This window comes from Sinocyclocheilus anshuiensis, unplaced genomic scaffold (assembly GCF_001515605.1).
Source record: "Sinocyclocheilus anshuiensis isolate Anshui unplaced genomic scaffold, SAMN03320099.WGS_v1.1 scaffold209, whole genome shotgun sequence".
Lineage (NCBI taxonomy): Eukaryota > Metazoa > Chordata > Actinopteri > Cypriniformes > Cyprinidae > Sinocyclocheilus > Sinocyclocheilus anshuiensis.
This window is the reverse complement of record NW_015540880.1, coordinates 707810-729906: the sequence shown is the minus strand read 5'-3', so window position 1 is coordinate 729906 and position 22097 is coordinate 707810. Positions and strand designations below refer to the sequence as shown.

At 36.6% G+C, this 22097-nt stretch overlaps 2 protein-coding genes across 4 annotated transcripts in view; both read left to right on the top strand.

Moving 5' to 3' along the window:
- Positions 1 to 755: 755 nt before the first annotated feature.
- LOC107688335 (transformer-2 protein homolog alpha-like) lies at positions 756 to 6262 on the top strand. Of its 3 annotated transcripts, XM_016485973.1 has the most exons (10): positions 757 to 908; positions 1514 to 1826; positions 2166 to 2293; positions 2402 to 2561; positions 3890 to 3943; positions 4735 to 4923; positions 5545 to 5660; positions 5741 to 5842; positions 5931 to 6001; positions 6202 to 6262. In XM_016485973.1, exons 2-10 carry the CDS (start codon positions 1815 to 1817, stop codon positions 6210 to 6212), a joined length of 843 nt encoding a protein of 280 aa, XP_016341459.1. In that variant the 5' UTR covers positions 757 to 908; positions 1514 to 1814; the 3' UTR covers positions 6213 to 6262. The 3 variants fall into 3 exon arrangements, with proteins under 3 accessions (XP_016341458.1, XP_016341459.1, XP_016341457.1); XM_016485972.1 differs by lacking the exon at positions 1514 to 1826 and having other exon boundaries at positions 756 to 908; positions 5934 to 6001; XM_016485971.1 differs by lacking the exon at positions 1514 to 1826.
- Positions 6263 to 13151: 6889 nt separating this feature from the next.
- The window catches only part of LOC107688382 (insulin-like growth factor 2 mRNA-binding protein 3), a 26800-nt gene continuing 17854 nt past the window's right edge, over positions 13152 to 22097 (top strand). Inside the window, exons 1-3 of the mRNA XM_016486040.1 lie at positions 13152 to 13875; positions 14827 to 14887; positions 21286 to 21334. Coding sequence (XP_016341526.1) covers positions 13701 to 13875; positions 14827 to 14887; positions 21286 to 21334 — 285 coding nt within the window. The 5' untranslated portion in view covers positions 13152 to 13700. The remainder of the gene's footprint in view (positions 13876 to 14826; positions 14888 to 21285; positions 21335 to 22097) is intronic.

Sequence of the window (22097 nt, the reverse complement as noted above, 5' to 3'; positions counted from 1 at the left end):
TCAGGAGGAACTGTACCAGACAAACACAACTCAATCCATACAATAAAACATGTACCGGACTTCAGATGTGTCAGTGTATGCAAGTGCTGAAAACATTCATTTTTCATTCATGAAAATGGAAAAATTAGGTTTTCTTCAAGGTGCTTCAAATAATACCATGGTGCCAGTACCATGTCAATACAGTGTTTTTTTTTTTTTTTTTGGGATATGTTGATTTTAATCTATAAATTACAATCTTATAATTTGCTAGTGTACACTTGTACACACTCTGTTTCTATCTATCCATTTATCATCTATCTATTCATCTATCTATCAATACACTTTATTTTGGATATGTTGATTTATAATCTACAATTTATAAACATAATTTGCTAGTGTATATTTAAACACAAAACCTTCTTTATCTATCAATCTATGATCTATCTATATATCCATCTATCTATCTATACACTTTTTATGCTGGATATGTTGATTTATAATTTATAATCATATAATTTGCAAGTGTATACTTGAACACAAAGCCTTCTTTGTCTATCTGTCTATCTATTTATCTTTAGTATCTACCAATACACATTTTTATTTTGGATATGTTGATTTATAATCTATAAATTGTAATGATAATTTGCTAGTGTATACTTACAAAACCTTCTCTGTCTGTCTGTCTGTCTCTAATCTGTCTGTCTGTCTGTCTGTCTCTAATCTGTCTAATCTCCACACGTTGAAGAGGATGTGACGTATTTGTTGAGCCTCCACCCATAGTTCACCGCGCGCTTCAGCTGGTCAGCCATTTTCTGCTGTTACGTTAAGAGCGGAAGTCGTCGAGGAAGAACATCTTCATTTTCACGCTTTTGTCAATCATTAATACTTTAAAAATGAGTGATGTCGAGGAGCCACAATTCGTAGGAAGGGTAAGCATTATTTTTGTGTAAACTGTCCTGGCGTTTACCTCAAATATTCTCTCTTTCTCTTTGCGGTAATGCTCGATTAGTGAACAGCTAACGTTAACTGCCTCTTTCTTTTGTTTATTTACAATTTAACTGAGCAGATAGATCAGCTGATACATACTTAACGCTTAATAACTCGTTAAACATTTAATATTAAGTCACTTTAGATGTTTAGATTAGTCCATTACGATGCTGAATGTCAAATAAATGTAATTACGCTGCTGGGTTGGATATGGTAAGGATTTTCAGCAGCGTGTATTTTTATATAACGTTTTTAGGTTTTTTTTGTTTTTTTTTACCTGCAGATATTGATTAGGAAATTACTTTACAAGTGTTTTAATGTGTTTAAACAAGAGTTTGCATTCACACAATAGCAGCCTGAGTACTTTTGGTTTCTCTTTCCAACATTTCTGATCTTTCCTTACCCTCTCTCTCTTATACCATATGATTATGTAACCAAACAAACATCTGTATTTCAAAAGGAGTAGTGGAATTTGAATAGTTCACTTCATTTTCCCCCCTAAATTTCGCTTGATCTTAATTGCTCTGAATGTTCTTTTTTCATTAAGGTTATTGGTCGTGAAGGATTTGAAGAGTTAAGGCCAAGAATGTGGAAGAATATTCAAGATAAAAGAAGGCTTTTACAGAGAAAATGTTTACAGAGCAGACGGTTAAGTGGGAAGGGGAGAAAAGAACGGAAGATCGGTCAGATAGAAGCACGCTCGCGTTATGTGTCTAAAGCAGAAAAAGAAAAGAGGTTTCAGATTGGGGTGAAGAAATGAAAAGGAGAGAAAAATGAAAACTGAACAAATGAAGACCGAAGAATAAAATGCCTGAGAGAGAGGAATAGCGTATACTGAAAACAGAAGAATGAATGAGTCCGTAGGTTAAGTAAATGCAGAATTTGTGTTCCAAGTGTCTTTCTAATCTCTAATTGATTATCATTTGCATGTTTGTAGCTTTACTATGGTGATTCGGCTAAAGAACAAGCATCACAAGGACCTGTGATGACTTTGTAGCATTTTTAAATGTATCGATAATGTTATTAACATTTTTTTTTATTCCATGATATAATTTAAGTAATTCTAACACTTTCCTCAACAGCTGTAATAAAGTGAATGTTTGGATTTCTGCGATTATGAATGTGGTGTGAGTGTGTAGGTTTGCTTGCTTTGTGAACGTTCGTCTTGCAAATGTTGTAACACATTGCTGTGACGTTAGGAATCCCGCTCTCCATCCAAATCGGAGCGGGGCAGTCCTGTCCAGCCCAAGACGGAGAGCAGGTCTGGCTCTCCCAGCCCTTCCCGAGCATCCAAACGTTCTGAATCTCGATCCCGCTCCAAGTCCAGGTCAGTTCAAACATTAGCTGAATGGCATGAAGCTATTTCTTTCTCGATAGATAAACAGAAATGAACTTGCTTTTGCGTTTCTCACTGTCTGTTTTTGGTCCTTTCCAGGTCTCACTCTCGTCGCCATTCAAATCGCCGCCATAGCCGCTCTCGGTCTCACTCCGACCGGAAGAAGTCCCGTTCTCGCTCCTACAGCCCTGAATACCGACGCAAACGGAGCCAGAGCACATCACCCATGTCTAACCGCCGCAGACACACTGGCAGCAGGGTGAGTATCATGGGATAATAATAATATAATAATAATATGTTTAATTTATATAGCGCCTTTCCCAAGCTCAAGGATGCTCTACAAGGTACACCAAAGCAGCAAATACTGATTACAAAGAAACAATTTCATTGGACATTTGCCCAATTCAGTTACAAATAATGCAGTTGCATATAACACAGATTATGTAGAAAAGACAGAAATAGAAAAACAAAACAGACAAATACACAATGTAAATTAGTGATAGTGTTGATTAAACAAATAAGTTTTAAGCTTTGATTTGAATTCACTGAAAGAGGTGACTGTTCTGGATAGGGGTCAAAGTTCACAGGGACCAAAACTACTGCAGTTGCTGTTAAAAGTACAGTTCACTCAAAAATGAAATTGTCATTGTTCATTTACCATCATATCATTGCAGACCCATCTGATATTTATTTCTATTACATTTTTACATATTTTAATAAATGGCAGTATACAGCAGTGGTTCGTAGCCAAGTGGCTAAATGTTGTTCTTAAAATTTCTGCAGTCTCAAAAAAAAACAACTAATTATGTTTCATTAATTTAATATTTGTAGATGCTTCCAGTTACTGTTAATAAACAAAAAAGTTTGGGGGAAAAAAAGCTTTGTCATACCTGCAGCAGAAATATCTTACAGATGGGCCTTTTTCAGCGCTTTGCTCATTGTCTTCTGTCTTTCCGTTTGTATTTCCACAGCGTGAAGGTAAGGTCGTACAAATTTATAAATGAATCGCTTGTTTTAAAATCTTTCCGGTCTACATCTACATGACATCCGCTTCAAACATTAAAATAATAAAGGTTTGTAACAACATGATGGTGAGTGAATAATAACAGAAATATAATTTTTGGGTGAACTATCCCTTGAAATCACTTTAATAGAGTTATGTTGTACCATATTTTTTAATTAAAAGCTTTGGCATCTACATTCTCAGAAAAAAAGGGTTCAAAACTGTCACTGGGGCGGTACCTTTTCAAAATGTACCATTTAGGGGTAAATAAGGCACAAAGATGTACTTTTTTTTTTAGGGTACAGCCCCTGTGCCAGCTTTGTGTGTTGTTGTTTTTTTTTTTTTTTCTGAGAGTGTAGGCCAGTTTCTCTGATTTTAAAACCTACACTTAAAACGCAACACACTTTGCTTTAGATCAAGATTATGTTTTTTGTTTAGTTTTTTTAAAGTGATGTTTTAATTGCGAGTCTTAAATATGTGTTTCTGTTTTGTAGAAAATGCATGCAAACCCCCATCACAGCCTCACAGGGACGAGCATGACTGTCTTTAATAACCCCTTTCATTCCTTCTTATTACATCAACAGAGCTCATACAGCCATGACTCCAAAAAAGACTCGCACAATCATGGTGATGCCAGGGTATGTGGACCTTTCTTAACCTTTTAACAATAGCCACTAGACCAAACAAGTCTCAATGTTGCCTTTTAAAGGGGTTAAGAGGTCCATGTGGTGACTTTCGCATTTTAAGAATCGCTTTGTCTTCCTGCAGTGTCTGAAGCCCTTCAGACGGCTCATGCAATGGCCATATTCATACTGTGATGCCCTCAGAAATGTTTTGGTTGGATGGAAAGCTGTAATGGTTGTTTTTGCATTAAAATCTCTTTAACAGGGGTTATTAAATACTGTCACACAGTTACCCAGAGAAATTTCAGAGAATTAGGTAGTTATGTTGATTTTGCCACTCCACCAGAGAAAGCAATGAAGTATTTCCTGAAAAACGGTACATCCATCTTTTGGAGGGGTGTGACAATGAACACTGAGGAACCTAGACTGTTTATTACATACGAAAGGAATGTTGAGCTGCTTTCCATCACGTCCAGTAATTATTTAATGTCATTGCATGTAAATATTTTCTATGGTATAAAATTTGAAGGTTCACAACAGGAGATAAAGAAATAAATTACAACGTGTATGCTTTTTTCCCTAAATAAGTTCATGTTTCATCAAAGATATGATTATGTAAATGTAATGTTTATATATCAGTAATATTTGTGTAAAAATTGTAACAAATTGTTTCCGTGTAGTTCAGTGGTGTTGAATGCAGAATTTTAGTCTCACAGTCAGTGTTTTATTTGGTGATTGTTCAGTTTGTGGTGTTCTGAATCTTTTTGTCCTGTGTTCTAGTGCTGACACCTCTGTCCCTCTTTCAGGCCAATCCAGACCCAAACACGTGTGTGGGTGTGTTTGGTCTCAGTCTGTACACAACGGAGCGCGACCTGAGAGAGGTCTTCTCACGTTACGGCCCTTTAGCCGGTGTCAATGTCGTCTACGACCAGCGAACGGGACGCTCTCGCGGTTTTGCCTTCGTGTACTTTGAGCACATCGATGATGCCAAAGAGGTACATCCCCAACTGGAAATGACCTGCCAACACAAGTTCACGGTCTAAGCGGTTTAGTGATTCCTTAATGGCATCTTAAGGACAACTTCAGATTACTTTTTGTAATCTAGTGAACACACTGACTTGTATAGGTAAAATCTGGAAATGTCAGGCAATTTGTGATTTACAGGCCTGAATAGTCATGAAAATTACAGTTTATATATTTCATTAGCTACATATTGCACTCATGTTGAGTAAAACTTGCTTGAATGCAGTAGTAAGGTCCATTTTGTGACTGAATGTTTCTTTTGAAATGATTCTTTTCAATATGTTAGTTATTTTCACACATCGATCTGAATGATCAGTTAGTTAATCATTCTACATTTTTCAGTAAAAAAGTCTGGTAACACAATTCTCATTTGTTAACATCAGTTAATACATCAGCTAATAAAAACTAACAATTTGGAGTGACACACGGACAAGTAAATAATGACAGAATTTCCATTTTAACTGTCACTTTAATCCTTAAACATTAAGACATTTTCATTAATATGTTTTTCAGACCTTCTTTGAGCACTCAAATGTCATGACATGCTCTGAGTGTATATTCTGTCTAAAAAGACCATTTATCCCTCACTATAGGCAATGGAGCGGGCTAATGGCATGGAGCTGGATGGAAGGCGCATCAGGGTGGATTATTCCATCACCAAACGTCCACACACCCCCACACCAGGCATCTACATGGGTCGGCCCACACAGTGAGTAAAACCTCTTTCTTACAAATAAGCTGAACTAGTATGGGTGGTTTGTAATAACACTTCAAATGTGATACTTTTAGTAACGGAGGCGGGAGCAGCAGCGGTGGCCGTAGACGAGACTCGTGTTACGATCGTGGCTATGACAGATACGACCGTTATGACGAGTATGATTACAGATACAGGTAACACTGAATATATACTGCAGCATGTAAAACATTTGTAGTGTTTGTGACGTTCTTGTGAATTCTGATCCTTTCTTCTCTTTTCCAGCAGGAGGCGCTCTCCGTCACCTTATTACAGCCGGTACCGGTCTCGCTCAAGATCTCGTTCATACAGCCCACGTGAGTGGATTTAAAAGCCTTGAGCAATCAAAATTTTCCACATATGCCCAAATGTATGCCTGCCTGCTTGATAAGCCACAGCTTCTAGAGTGCATTACTTATGAAATCCCATTATTCACCCGTTAGCCCACTGAATCATGTACCATGTGATGGACATTTTAATTGTTGACTCATTCTAATAAAACTTTTGTGTTTTGCAGGACGATACTAAGATCCTGAAGACTTCTTTCTTTTTGCCTGTTTGCATCGAGCTATACATTTATAAAGACATGAAGTACATGAAAACTCACTGTATTATGTATTAGAGAAAGATTTGCTTAATAAATGTCTTAATTTGTAGACTTCCCCGTATGTAAGTTTAAGGTTTGTGGAGATCATAAATGCAAATTTTATGTGCGTGTTTTTTTTGGTAGTGTTCATATGGTGTGATATGAGTTTTTCTATATACTGGGCATCTTTTAGCGGGTATGTATGCAGTACTGAGAGTGTGTGTGTGTTGCTGTACATCTGTAAGGCAAAGGATCATGTACTTGAGAAAGCAGGCTGAGATTGCCTCCATTTATCTGTGACAAATACTTTTATTTTCAGGAGTAATTTGTGTTGCTTTGTGTCTTTTTCAAGAAATAAAGACCTCAAAATAAATGCTTTTTATTCTGACAAGACATGCTTTGATGTGCTGCTTAGTCTTATGTTCTTCAAAGCTGGGAATGAAAGCATTATTTTTTTTCAGTAGTTATGTACAATACAGAAATTGCCAACTTGCTTTAACATTTTGAATATATTGAATTTAAAAACCATAGACAAATGTATGAAAAAGCAGATTTAATTCATTGCTAAGAAATTAGTTTTGCAATGCCGTTTCTAGCAAGTAATAATAGTGAATATCTACGAAAAAGTGTGGTCACAACTGTTTTTAGAGATGTTTTTAAACTTAAAACACATTTCAATATCTGAAATGCAATAATTGGGTCATAATTATTCATAATAGTAACAGGTGAAAGGAAGAACATTGATACTTTGCATTATCAGATTGTCACAATAAAATGTGAACAAAAAATGTCTTTATTAGCACCTTCTATAAAGATTAAATACAAATCATACAGAAATAATTTGTGCAATACAATGGTTGATGGTAACAATTTCATCATAAAAATTCAAGTAAATGTTTTTGCATTTTTGTAAAACTGCTTGGAACATCACTAATAATAAATAGACAAAACAGAGTTGAACATTTCACTGAAGACAAAAACTAAAGCAGTTATATAAACTGAACTGAGGAGCCTACAAAATACAGCTGTTTTTTTTCCCAACCATACATATGAGTTGCTTAAGCATGTGCCGAATGCATGCTGATTCACTGTTTATAGTACAGTTAACATGAGGTCAACTAGAAATATATCTATTACATTTCAGTAACATTTCAGCTTTCATTTGTGAATCTGTAAGTGTGTTTGAAAGCATCCATATTAAACTACCAGACAAGCACACAAGGTTCTCCATTAGAGCAGCATAGAGCACTTTGCTACATTAGACTGTGTTGGCCATATTGTTTTCACCTATCCAGGCATTTCAGATCAGTGGAGTGGAAGAGTAAGGAAGTTCTGAGACAAGACCATTGTTTAGATTTCACTCCCTGACGTGGCCAGGAAGTGACATGAGACCAACACTCCTAAAATGTTATTAAAAATACTTTTGAATACACATAGAAAAATGTGCAAACCAGGCTACAAAGACTATAAAACAGACTTTGGTGGACTTAAAAGTTCCAAATCGCTAACTGCCTCTCTTACAAGTCACTGAACTCTTAATAATTGTGTTGCTTCTTGTACAAAGTTATATATGAGGTAATCTTTTATGCACAATCAACAGAATGCATCAGCTGTCAGTGTACTGTCATAATGGCAAAAAAAAAGTTCCTTTATCATATCACAGTTGTTTCTTATTAGACATTTTTAATATGAGCATAGGAGACTTTATTCTTTCATTGTGCTGTGATGTATTGAATTAATACTTAAATGTCATCTTCAAATTGTGTATTTCTCTGCAATTGTTTGCTTTTTAAAATTCTTGAAAATCAATGACTTTAAAATCATTAAATATGCAATCTACATATTTGCTTGAGAAACTTTAACAAACCCAAATGTAGTGAAAATGGATATCACAAAAAATAATGCCATCCTCTCACATAAGTCAAGTTGCACACAGAATAAGCTAAATATTTCCTTACTTATATTAAATATAAGTCCCACTACTTGTGTACAATATCTTACAATATTTTTCTTGTTTTACTCATTTTTGTTCATACATTTCCAGACCATTCCAGCAATTAAAAGAGTTCAAAATTTCAAATAATCAAATAATTCAAATGATGGTTGGGCACATTAAATAACAGTCTCTGTAGAATCTCCTTGAATTTGGATTTTCTTCAATGCACATCATCAACCTGGCCACCTATAAACATCAGGGCACACATGGAAAAAATTAAGTGAATACATTCCTACATAAAGAAGAAAAAAAGTCCATACTGCTCAATTCAAATGAACGTCAGGAAATTAGAGCATACTATATGACCTCCCATGTCTTTAATGGCAACTACACACATTAAGACAGAAAAAAAATACCGTATCCATTTCTGAATGAAGTAGAATGCTATGAATGCTGGATTTAAATTAACCACTCAAAATATTACAGATTGCATAAAGTACAATTTATTCTAATTATTGTGCTTTATAAAAATAATTTCCAGGAATAGAGGGCATTCTTAACCCTTAATGCCTTTGTAGGCTATGAAACAGTTTATATTTATTTAAGTGTGTGACAGCTAAGGTCTATCTAGCTTTGTTCTTCTTGAGACAATGAGTAACGGATTAGACATCTTTTACAGGTCTGTTAAGATCTTCAGACGGTAAACACTGCACTCAAACAGGCCTCTAACCAAGCATGTATTAAACATTTACATAAAACCTCTTATTATTTCCAATCCTCTGTTCATTAGCTTACGAGGAAAGTTTGCAGTGCTTTGATTTTTGAGGCCCCACAGTCAAAGGTCAGGCCCACCTCATCACATAGGTTATGCTAACTGTTCTCTTAAAATTATTTGAGACAAATATTAGTAAATCTTAATTTTGTTATCAGCTCATAAAAGATAAATGAAAATAAACGTATGTTTTTTAACAATCAAATTCTCAGAGACTATACAAGGATAGACTTGTATAGGCCATGGCCTACAAATAACTTACGTAGGCAAGGTTTATTTAGCTTTTTGTTTTATTTATTTGCTTTTTTGGATCACCATTATCATCATTATTTCACATACCTTAACAAAATACCAATATCTCAAAATAAAATCAAAGGAAATATGTAAAACTTCCAACTTTACATGGTGTAAAGCACAATAATAATAATAATAATACAAATTTTCAGTTACATAACTTTAAATTTTACATTTGGCCTTTCAAAGTAAAAAAAAAACAAAATATTCTTTTAACATTCTTCAAAATAGCGAAACAGTATAAAGTGAATGAATAACTAGATGAACGTACGTAACCTTCAGTCTAAACAACTAATGACTAAACACTCAAAACATTCCTTAGGATGATATTAGTAACCTAAAGAAGTTTGTTGTATGTAATTGTAACGCTTGTTACAAATATATGCAAATATATGAACTATTTGAGTTCTTTGACGTGAACACAGAAGCAGTTTAGAAAAAAAAATAAAAAAATTGGAAGATGTGAATCGGAACCGCCATTTTCTGTATAAATACAGCCAAGAACATAAACATCGACTAAACTGTCAAAAAAAGATATATATATTCTTAAAACAAAATCAATATGAAAGAAAAAGAAGTCGGTTTCCAATAAATTAACATTACTGGTTAAAAACAACGTTCACACGAAACAAAGCTGCTTGCTATGCACGAAACTTCTATAAAAGTTTCTCAAAGCAATTTATTCGCATAAACATGGCGAAAACGGCACAGAATGTTCCATACATTCGCTCAACAGGGGGCATAGGCTGAAAACACTACACACACAAAAATGTAATTGAAATCTGAAACGGTACAAAAAATCATTTTCAACTTACATAGTGCTTAATTCCAGCGTTCTTCGACGGTAGCGAAGGCAGCAGTTTTTGCTTTCGTTAGCCTTTTGTTTGTATATAATATATAGGCTACGTTTAAAACATATTTATGTTATCGTTTGGGTCCCTAATTCTACTTAAAGGGCAAATTATCCTGGTGCTTTTAAGGAAAGCCCGCAGATATTTTTCGTCAAAGCGACATATACCACCCTCAATCCGAATACTAGCCTACATAATGTTTTCCTATAGAAAACGTCCCCCTGACGGGTGGAGCAACGGGTCGCATTCCTTTCCAATAACATGCATTTTAAAGCAACCTCACAAACATGCTGTACGTATAGGTTTAGTGATTCTATAAAATACGTATTCATTAACACAGTCTATATAAAAGTTGACTATAGGAAATGGACGGTGCAAAAGGGGGACAATGGTATGAAAATGAGCTTCCGATCTGACCAACGAATGAGGGGAGGAGAATCCCCACGTGTCCTAGACAAAAGGACTGGGTATCTAAAGGCATAAAATAAGACATTCCGCCACATCTGTAAATAAACAACTAAGTTTTCAGAATCAGAACATGTTCAATATACACATTCATGCGAGAACTGCCTTCAATGCGAAATACCTTATGTAAACGAAGACCTCTTCCACATTTCCTTTCTTTGCATGTCTTTTACCTTTTAAACTAAAAAGAAAAGAAAATGTATGGTGCATATGTGTTCCGGTTTCTAATTTTGAAACTGGATGAAGTAATTCTACCCCATAGTAGACTTTTCGCGCCTGGATTCGTACAGAAGAGCAGTGGATGAAAACCAATGAATGAACAGCCGATGCAGCAGCCAGCGAGAGTAGTAAAGCAGAAAGGAGCTGCGCTCTCATTGGTCTCCTGTTCGACCAATAGGAGCGCATCATGTGCGTGCCATTCTACAGTAGTATTTCAGTTGTGCGAGCTATACTACTGGCATCCAGGCCCATACTGTCTGACTTTACACACAATAACACATTGAGAATTCAGATGTTCTTACTTTTTACACTTTTAGATGCCATTTAAAGTTCATATCTATGGCATTAAAAGAAGCTAGTCCTATTCAGTTATAAAACAACTTAATTAGGATGTAATGGCTCTTCATACAAAAGATTTTAAATGAGCAATGTGGCAGTTTTACTGCTGATATAGAACAAAACATGATGTGTGGCTTACTCTAATTCAGTGTGTGGCTGTATGTGTTAAAAAAGCTAAATAAATACTGGTAAGACAGAATATTGGGATAAAAGTAAATTGTCGAAAGAGAAAAAAAATAAACCGCCATTGCTTATGCCATAAAAAAGTATTGTTTTGGAAAGATGCCCAGGGCTGAAAACTAAATAAAGATGAACGTGTATAATACCGAGGAGAAGTTTAATTAGTAGTGTCAAACAAGGACGAAATTAATTAAATCCCATCACTATATAACGTGGGTAGGCCTACTCTAAAGTTGCAGGACAATCAGTTTAGTTTTAATCATAATTTTATCTTGAACAATATGCATGCTTCTGGTTGTTAATATTGTTATAGAAGATTGTAAAAATGTATCAAACATGGCGAGATTGTCTTTAATTTAATTTTAATTTAAACGTGTGTGTATAGGCTTCTTGTGGCGCTTGGTAAACGAAAGACGAATATATTTTAGGAATATTTCTCATTTAATTTAAACGCCAGGTAACATATCAAATAAATTACCTAAATTCTCTCAAACACGTAAACATAAAAAATCCTGAGGTGACCATTTGATATACCCTTTAATATCGGCCTCGTGGAAGGACATGTATTTGTCATTTTTGTTTGAAACAACCCTCAAGCAGTGTCGCATGTCCCAGATTCCTCCAAGGGCGTAAAATATGAATTCGTCCTAATTATCAGAAATCTGTCGCACGTGTCATTCTCTAAACTTGCGATGTAAATATTATACAACTTTAATATTTATAAAAACCGACTTTATCTGTTTACGTGTACAGAAAAATCTTTTAAAAGAAATCCAGCACGACCTATGTGTGTGTGTGTGACGGCAAAGGAAGGAGAGCGAGAAAGAGGCACATAAGGGCGTGGACCCAGTGTAAATGTCTCCGCTTTACGTGGAAGGTCGAGCGATTTGCAGGCCTCACGTCCAGATATTATGCAACTCCAGTCTTTTTCTGTGGAACAGTTAAAGAAATGTGGCGAATTTTCGGGGAAGAAGTCTAAAGTATATTGCATGAACAACACACAGGCCTATGATCTCCTCCCGCAGTGCCTGAAGGAGGCCCGCCTTAACCTTCTTCTTCTTCTTCTTCTTCTTCAATAAATTTTGATGGATTTCTAGCATTAAATCTTCTCTATTAGATTTCATGTTTTGAATACTGTAAAGGGCTGCTACAGAGTCAACACAACATACCACTCTATCAGGTTTGGCCCGCCTTAACCACTCGTCATTACGACTTTTCTATGTTCCGCATGGCCCTCCCCTTTCTTTAGGCACCGGAAGTGTATAATTTGCTTTGTTCAATCTGGTTAGGTCACGTTACACTAGGCCACAGCTGTCAAATACTGTAGGCATGTATAGTTATTTTGCGTTAGAGTAACACAACATGCATTACACATGTAGCTGTGTAAATAATTGTACATAGTTGCAAGCATGTAGAATTTTTCTTCATGGAATGGAAGAAAAGAAAGAGGCATGTCGCTTGATTGCATATGGCTTCAGTTGTTTAGAGGTTTACCATACCTCTATGGCACGTATGTCATGTAATGTATAGAATATAGAGTAAAAATGATGCAGATGCTGTATGAATGGAAGACCCTCCCCCTCGTCCCCTATATGGCAGCCCATCGAAAGCCTCATCGCAGGTTTCAAGCGCTGTGAGCGAGCGTGCGTACTCCACCAAGAACCAATAAGAGGGCAGAACGGCATTAGTAGAGAAAAGTCCACAGAACGGCATATCATTGAACGGTACAAAGAGTACAGCTAGCTTTTTGCACGGGATCCCTGCAAATGCACGTAGGCTATAGAGGTTTTATCCCATCTCTCTCTCTCTCTTTCTCTCTCTCACCATTGCTTTCTCTGTCTCTCTCTCTCTCTCTCTCTCTCTATCTGTCCCCACCCCAGTCATCTGTGCCATTTCCCCCCCAATCCGACACTTAATTGAGCAACCGGGACACCTCACGTGCAGGACTGATTTGTAGTTTGAACACGTGGCTCATTGAAAAAGGCAGAAGAACTTAGGTTTTTTTGTTGTTGTTGTTGTTTCCCGTTCTCTCGATGTTATTAAGAGGTGGTGCCTACACAAACGAGTGTGACAATTTAGTAGCGTCGCCAAAGAATAAAGAAACTTTCTCTATTTTCTTCCCGGCCCTTGCCTCGCAGAGGTGACGGAATAAATAATTCAGCACGTTTAAATCAAGAGCAAACGCGAGTGCGCACACCCACGGCGGCGATCTCGTCCATCAAATATCTCAGTAGCTTGGAGTGATTGGGAGAACACTCCCAGACCCTCCGCGGAGCGACAGTGCGGTTCTCTCTCTCCAAACACTGCCCATCCGAGCGACGCGATAAAGGGCTGCCCCTCTGCAACACGGTCGCCCTTTTTTGTATTCAACAAAATGAATAAGCTCTACATCGGGAACGTGAGCGAGCAGGCGAGCGCGCTGGACTTGGAAAGTATCTTTGAGCAGTGGAAGATACCTTTCAGTGCACCCTTTCTCGTAAAAAGTGGCTACGCGTTTGTGGATTGCCCCGACGAAAAGGTAGCTATGAGGGCCATTGACACTCTTTCAGGTGAGACTTTTGTGCGTATGTGATTTTTGTCCACCCTCCAGATGAATTACAATGCACACGCAACTGTCGCGTTTAACAATTAAACGCCTATGCAAGGCAGGGATGTGTTCATACACTGAGCGAGTGTAGGCTATTCACTTTCAGTTTTTTAAACCACGGGCTTTACTCGCCGAGAACACTTAAGTCTCGCTTTAGTATCAAAATAACTGAACGGCAACTGTCCATCAAAGTTGCAGCGTTCCTTGTGTCTATGCAGGGCGAAATGTGAAAATGTGTTTAACAACTCCAGTATCCAAGCGGCTAGTGGTTGCACATACTATTTATTTGAATTAAAATGGTCTGGGTGTTTCGTGAGGCTTTTAAACGCATCTCGTGTAGCACTTTCTGGAAGTTAACTAAAGTGTTACACAACGGGTGGTTTTGCGAACTTTGCCATTGTAAAAATGTATCACTTTTATCGCTGTAATTACGAGCTCTAGAACACCAGGTGGTTGGGTTGCATTGGTGGCTTGTAGGCCTTTCGACTACTCCCTTGTCTCTACATTATGGGTTGATTATGTTTGGAATAAGTGTAAATTGTATAAAGGCTGCAATATTTGCCCTAAAGACCGTATAAGTCAGTGGACATTTAAGTGATTTTTTTTTAACAAGTCAACGTCTCGCTGCTCGTAGCTGTGAGGCCTTCTCGCAAACGTGGGGGCAAATTTGCCTTCCATGTTTAACCTCAGGGAATTTTGTATGTATGATTTTGATTTATTTATTTTTTAAAACTGATTTTGCTTTAGGATGTCTTGAAAATGTTCTTGAAATCGTATATGTCAGTGTAGTTTCTGTACGTAACGTAACTAGCATTTTTAATTTGTTTTGCACTTTCGTACATTGTGAACCTTTGACACATAATAGACATTTTTGTTAGCAAAAATTTTTTAAAATACTATTAATATTTTTCAGGCAAAGTAGAACTCCACGGAAAAGTCTTAGAAGTGGAGCACTCTGTCCCTAAACGACAAAGGTAAGATTAATTACTAAATTTAACCATTTCATTTAAAAAAATCCACGTTTTTGTTTTGAACTAATATCTCCAAATATTTATTCCTCACAAGCCCTGATTTTAAATCGGGCTTCTTGTTGTTTTTAACCTTTCAAATGACTCATTTGATTTGTTTTACGTTCATATGATCCATCAAACTGTTATTTGCAAGCGAAATTCAAGATTAGGGTGGTGACGGTATGTTTTATGTACCTACTTTAAATGTAAATCTACAGGCGTGTTTAGTAGCCAAAAAAAAAAGGTGTGTAAGCTACTGATTGAACCACCATGTCCGCGTGCGGAATGTGGGTTTCTGTAATAAAACTGAGGCCCTTGATATGCTGAGTTCACATTACTGGGCCTTTAGGCCTTGAAAAAAACGTAGCAAGAAACGCATACGAGGTGTGCAAAGTGAGAGCGCAAACGTTGTAAACGGGACCTCACGTTGTACATGGATGTGCATTTATGGAGCCATGCTTGCTGTGGCGTCCATTTAAGAAGAAACTACTATTCAGTGCTTCCGCCCCCTCTTTCCCCTCCTCGCGCTGGTCAGGCACGAGATGGACTCCTCAGCGCGCGTGGACTGCTAGGGTCGAGGGCTTGTCACGAAAACTGGTTCGTGGGTTCACAGGAACTATAACGACTAGTCGTGGTGTAAGCCACAAAGCACTGTTTACTAACTGTGTACGAGTGGGTTGCGGTTTTATTGTAATAATTAAGATGACGTAACGACTTCAGATATAATGAATATTCGTCTTATTTTCAACTTATGACCGCCTTATGTACATACAAGCTGTTTGTTAATTCCTTGGTGTTCTGTATTTTTAATTTATGAATAACTAGCGGGTTGTATATATATATTTTAATAGTGATTTCTCAGTCAAAAATAAAGCAGTTTTCACGTAGATTGTACGCGGTATAAGTTAATGGTTGTTTTGTTTAAAGATGACAAGTTTAAGCATTTAGCAAGTTCAATTTAAATGTTATGTAGTGTTTGTGATTTTGTTTATTTGGATTACAGTAGGCCTGCTTTTTTATTTTGTAATGGTTTAACGCATGTTGAGCTTAGTTCAATTTTAAGGCAATTCTTGATGGGCCAGCTGATGTTTTAAGATGACATGTGATCCGTTTATTTGTCGTTTAAATTTTTTATACACTAACAATGTATCAAAAACAATAGCTTAATACGCCGAGTTGAGTGTGTAAATGATAGAAACAGTATAATTTAACTGTTAAGTGTATAATGTTTATTTTGTGTGTGTGCTGCACATGTGCAATAAATGTTGATTGGAGCAGGTCAGAGATTGTGTATGTGAAGTTGGTTTGAACTGTGAGCCAATGAGAGCCAAGTATAGTGAAATGCATGATGGGAGTGATTGTGCATTGAGTTTCTGTTACCCTGAAATGGGGCACTAACACCCCACCCCCGTCCTAACCACACACACACACACACACACACTCCGGTCTTGCTCCTATAGCTTAATCTGCTGTAGGAGAACATTCCATATTGCATTCCCACCGGAATGCAGACCAGGACTGGAAAAGAACACCAATCCCACCAAATTCCTCAAAAGAAAAGGGAAGTTTTTAATTCGTACGTGAAAACTGGAATGTCATACGACTGTACTTTTACTTGGTTGATGATTTTTTTTTTTAAAGATTTACCAAATGGCATTAGGGTTTTTAATGTTTAAGTAGTTGTTAGTGTGCGTGTTTAAAAAAAAAAAAAAAATGAAGTCACTTGCCCAGGTGCATGCACCTAGGCCTATATGCTTGGCCTTGTTTTTATTTTATTTTATTTTTTCTCGTTTTCACTGGTCTCACACTTCTCCCTGATCATTCAACTGAGTGCTAATGTTGTCTTTATTAACTCTGTGCCTTTTTAGTAGATTTGATACGCACGCACGCGTGCGTGTGTGTAAGCGAAGTTTAAGTTTAAATAGTGAATGTGTGTATTGCCGGTTTTAGGTTATGTAATTCTGTCAGAGCTTTTTGCCACAATGGATTTTTAGTGAAGCATGGACAGCTTCTCATATTCTGTAGTTTCGCTCTCAACCCATTATTTGAAGCTCAAAATTATTTGTTTATTATTAAATAAACTGTTTACTCTACAGGAGTTTTTCCCTGTTAAAAAATAGCATAAGCACTACCTCTGGTAATTTTGAAAAAAGACTGGTTATAGTTTACAGAACTAAATTTGGATTGCGGTGCCATGGATTTTTGACACCGCAAAAACGCTGGGGAAAACATATCCAGGAATCACACAGAGATGTTGAATGCAAGTTGTGATGCATTTTGATAATTCCTAAGATGACTCCAAGTGATTGTTCTCCTCTTGACATCTACACACTTCATGAGTGCAAATGTCCCTTACAGCATGTACAACTTCAGTTTCGTCTCCAGGCCTTACTCTATATAGCGTTACATAGCTAGGATAGACTGTAGTTTTTTTTAAACATGCTTTTAATTTTGTGAATTAATGTAAGTGAGTATTCGAATGAACTTGTTTTTCATTTCTAGGCAAAACTGCATTTTATTTAAATTGGGTCAATTTGTTGCAGTAGTTAATGTGGCAGTGTACATGGAACCTTTTTTTTTTTTTTTATCTTCAGATATTATTTGCATACACATGCATGTTCCATTTTGCAGAAGCAACATAGTATGACTGTTTTGTTTTACTGTTAGTTACTTCAGAAATTAGATGCTGTACAATCTACATAAACTCAGAGGAAATCAAGAAAATATACACAGATTTTTAGCTTTTTTATGCCCAAGTTAAAATGTGTAAATTCGGCTTAAATATTGCTTAAAACCTAGCAATATCTTTGACAGTTATGTTAAATCAAGATCATCCATCTGTTTTCTCACTGTCATAATTAAAACAGCTCTTTTAGGGAGGTAATTTTTCAATAACTTGTAACGTAGCACAATACACTAAATAAATAATACAGGTCAACCATTGATGTTATAAAGCACTCAGAACTGTTAATGCATGCTGATTGCTTGAAGCACGCATGTGCGTCGATGTTGATTGTTTCTATTATGGTAGATGAGTTTCTTTCACGCCAGTGTGCTACCAGTCCCCTATTTTTGCTCACTGTTTAGGCCTCAATCTATGTGCACGTGTGATAGACGTAAATGTGTATGTGTGTGGGAGAGTTAGTGTCTACCTGTTCAGGTAGAGGCATGTTTGTTCCCATGTCCTCTGTACATACAGTTTTTTTGAATGTTGGTGTGTAAATGCGCAAATATACAGAGCTTGAACTTTGGAGTCGTGTAAAGTCAACTGGGCAGTTATAGATCTTTCACAATCGCTGTACCAAAGCATGCACATTAATGAAACCCATGTTAAACTTAAAGTACTGGTCTATAAAAGTGATATCGCCATTAAAATTAATTTAACGGTGCAGAATGGCATATTTACAGGCTCTGTGTAAATCTGAATGAAGCTACTAATGCTGTGTGTTGTCATTTCTAATTGAATCCAAAGCAGAAATATAGATTGTCCCTTTTCTAACCCTTGATGCATTTAGTTCTTGGCCTTTAGAAAATTCTCTGTAGAAGTAACATCAATATATTTCTATGGCTTGATTGATTCATGTTTTTTTATGGCTGAATGATTAATTTGTGCAGTTTACATTGGGATTGTAGCCAAGTTGGCTTGTTGCTTGTACTCGTAGTGATGTAAACATTACATGCTGTGTCTGCGTTCCTGACAGTTGCAGGTGATGCCGTTGTCTTCCTCAAAGCGTACTTACAGTCTTTGCGTTCATTGGCAAATTATAGTTGATTCATAAATGAATTTGGTTGTTGTCTCTAGGGGTGTGCACAAATAGTCGAATATTCAATCTGTAATCAAAAAATCACTATTCGAATTTTACTACGTGTTGCTTTGCTGGCAGTAAATGGACGGAATCCATGATAAATCCTAAGCAAGCCAACTAAACTGTTATAACTAAATGCACTGGGTGATGCTGTGGAACATGTTAACAAGTTGATTTATTTGATCACAGAATGTCGTTGTCTGCCTTGCGAAGTTTGGAATTACTTTTGATCAAATGAATCGGTGAAACAGAGTTATCATAATATCACCACCACAATGAGAAATCACAAGAAATCCAAACAGCAGTCGACTGAGGAAAGACAGCTGTTCACGACTGCAGGTGAGCACAGGTGTTCCCCGATTGAGCCGAGAAGAGAGCTTATCTGATAGAGAAATGATCTTGAGATATATGCTTCCTTTAAGTTTCCCCGAGGGAGAGTGGTTTAAGAACAGAAAACACAAAGCGCTGTAAGAAACTTTGCTTAGCACATCGTTATCTTTGTGTCTCTGGAACATCTGTGTCAGCACGTGACTGAGGAGCCAACTTTCATGTGGTTGATATTGTTTTCCTCAACATTAACATGATGTGAGACAAAATAAACATGATAAACAGACTGACTCGAGTGTATGTACTGTATTGTAATTGGCACGGTCTGCTTTATTTTTCATTTGCTTTGCTTGAGCTTGAATGATTTTGTTCTTTATTTTTTTTACACACATTTTCAACTCAAAGAAAACCTTGAGATATAACGTAACATTGCTGTAGAACATTGTGTATAATGCCTAATCATAAACTTGTTCAGAAATGGTGACACAAATTTGTTTAAAAAAATAACGTCTGTCTTGTTAACCGTCATTTTAAATAAACGAATATTCTAATATTTTTTAAGCCCAAATATTCGAAAACAATATTAAAAAAAAAAAAAATGCCCATCCCTAGTTGTCTCTTACCAGTTGGTTTTGTAGACTTTAGTGTAGAATTATGAATTTCTAATAAATAAAAAAACACCTGTAGTATGATTATTTCGGAACTGAGCCTTTCCGTTATATAAAATCCCCTTTAAGTTGACCCTACGTTTATCAAATTATCTACATGTCAGCATTTGTGAAATCAAGGAAAATGGCAATATGCCAGACATTTCAGACGGAATGAAATCTTGTATAGTCAGGTTTTATCTGTCTGCTAGATATGCAAAATCAATCTAACATCTACAACTGAAGGTTAATTAACACACATCTGGGGTTGGTCACGTCTATGTACCTGCTTTAAATCACCAGTATTACCGCTTTCTTTTGGATGTTTGAATCAACATTCATGAGTCAACAAGGTGTTTGACAGTTACCATATAAGAGGGGAAAAACCCATTGGTAAGAGTTTGTAGATTTGACTTTCTTTGGGGAATTTTCAGGCTTTTTTTTATGAAAAGCTGAAGCCTTTTTTAATGAAGCTTGATAAGACTTTCTGAGATTCCAAGGTGAAGTGGACTGTATTGAATGAAATGAAGACTTTGAAATGGCCTCAGCCTTTTCTACCTAGTTGATTGGGTTAATTTTCTCTTTCTGTGACTGCAATTTGCTTGGAAATGAACACTGTTCACTATACTGATGTGTACACTATAAATAAGTTGTTGGACTTTCACCCTTTACTGTACTGTTCCCTTATTACCTCTTAAGTTCCATAAGCATCTCTATGTATCAGTTATTTTGGTTTATAAACCCTAATTTCAATCAGACTCATGTGTGGTATTAGTGGACTGGTTTTTGTTAGGTACCTTGTCTCCAAATGCAACAAATCCCAGGTTGTGTTTGCTCCAGTTGATGAACTCCAGTACATTTTTTGGTGGCTTAGTGGTACACACAATCACTAGTTTGCTTCCCTCTTGTCCGATGAATTACTGATTGTTTGCTAATATTACCCATAACAGGTACCCTAATCTGCAAATACATGTACTATATGATCAGGTAATTTCTTTTGGATGTATAATTCATAACTAATGCATGTAATAATTGCAGAACACTGGTTTTTGCTGGTCAATATGTTGAAACTGCACTGCATAGATGGGATATTAAGTAGCTTTAGCCATTGCCAAATATGTTTCAAAGATCAAAGCCATTTTCTGTTTGGCATTTGCAATATTAGAGAGGCTGTGTGATTAGACACCATCTATCTTTAATTTTCAGTCATTTACTTTCAAAGAAACCAAAGAGGGAAGTGGAAGGTCTTCTGGTGACAAGTCACACACTATCTAAGAAATGGATTGAAATTGGGCTTTTTTTCTATAAATCAATAGTGTAATTGTGAGAATGGAAGTTTCAATCATTTTATTTGAGCTAGTAGAGTGTATTATAGAGATGATGTTACTCAAATCTTCCTCTATTGGGTGCTTCCAGTCAGACTCGAATGCTTTATTTTTTTCCCCCCTCAAAAGTGAATGTAGCTTGTAAGAATCTGGACCATTTAAATCCAAAAATGAATGACTTGTGATTTATTGCCTTGTGTAATTTTACATTGACCACTCTGTGTTTTTTTTTTTTCTGTTTTTGTTTTGTTTTGCAGGAGCTGCAAGCTGCAGATCAGGAATATCCCACCTCACATGCAGTGGGAAGTAAGTGCCGCTCTCTCTCTTTTTTTTTTTTTCCCCCCAGTTCTCTGAGGTGAAGGGGCTTGTATGAGGTGTGATGTTGACGCAGTACTGTGACTTGCTGGCTCACCACCACACCTCAGAAGCGTTGGTATTTGAGCCACCAACCCTCCTGAGTAATATCCTAGAATTTGACATCTTGGACCAAATGAGCTAGGGATGCTCCGATCCGCCTTTTTTGCCTCCGATACCGTTTCCGATACCTAGGGTTCGGTATTGGCCGATGCCGATTCCGATCCGATACCAGTGAAGTTTTTTACCCTCATTTAAATAAATGTAGAATTTATATATCTCTGTGTGTGGAACTGATAATCATTCTTTCACAATCTACTAGATACAAACTACTTCATTATAAAGAAAAATAAAATAAACAAATATGAAAAAATATAGGCCTATGTATATTTATAATCTATGACAAAAATTTATCATAAACTAGGTTAGTGGATAATCTACTACAGGAAAACCCGGCAGTTCTTAAAAGCTGAAGAATTCCAAAGGAACTCTGTTATTTTTACAGGAAAATACAACAAAGTATATCGTTTACATGTAGTGCATCAATTCTGCATGTTATGTAAGACTCTCGCTCGCTCTCGCTCTTTGCGCGTGTGAGAGAAAGTGACTGCGAGACGTGTGCCTTCACACTAGAGTTTGTTACGCCAAATACACAAACACAGGTGCGCTGCGCATCCATTCAAATGAACTGAAAAATATCACAGATCGCTTGACG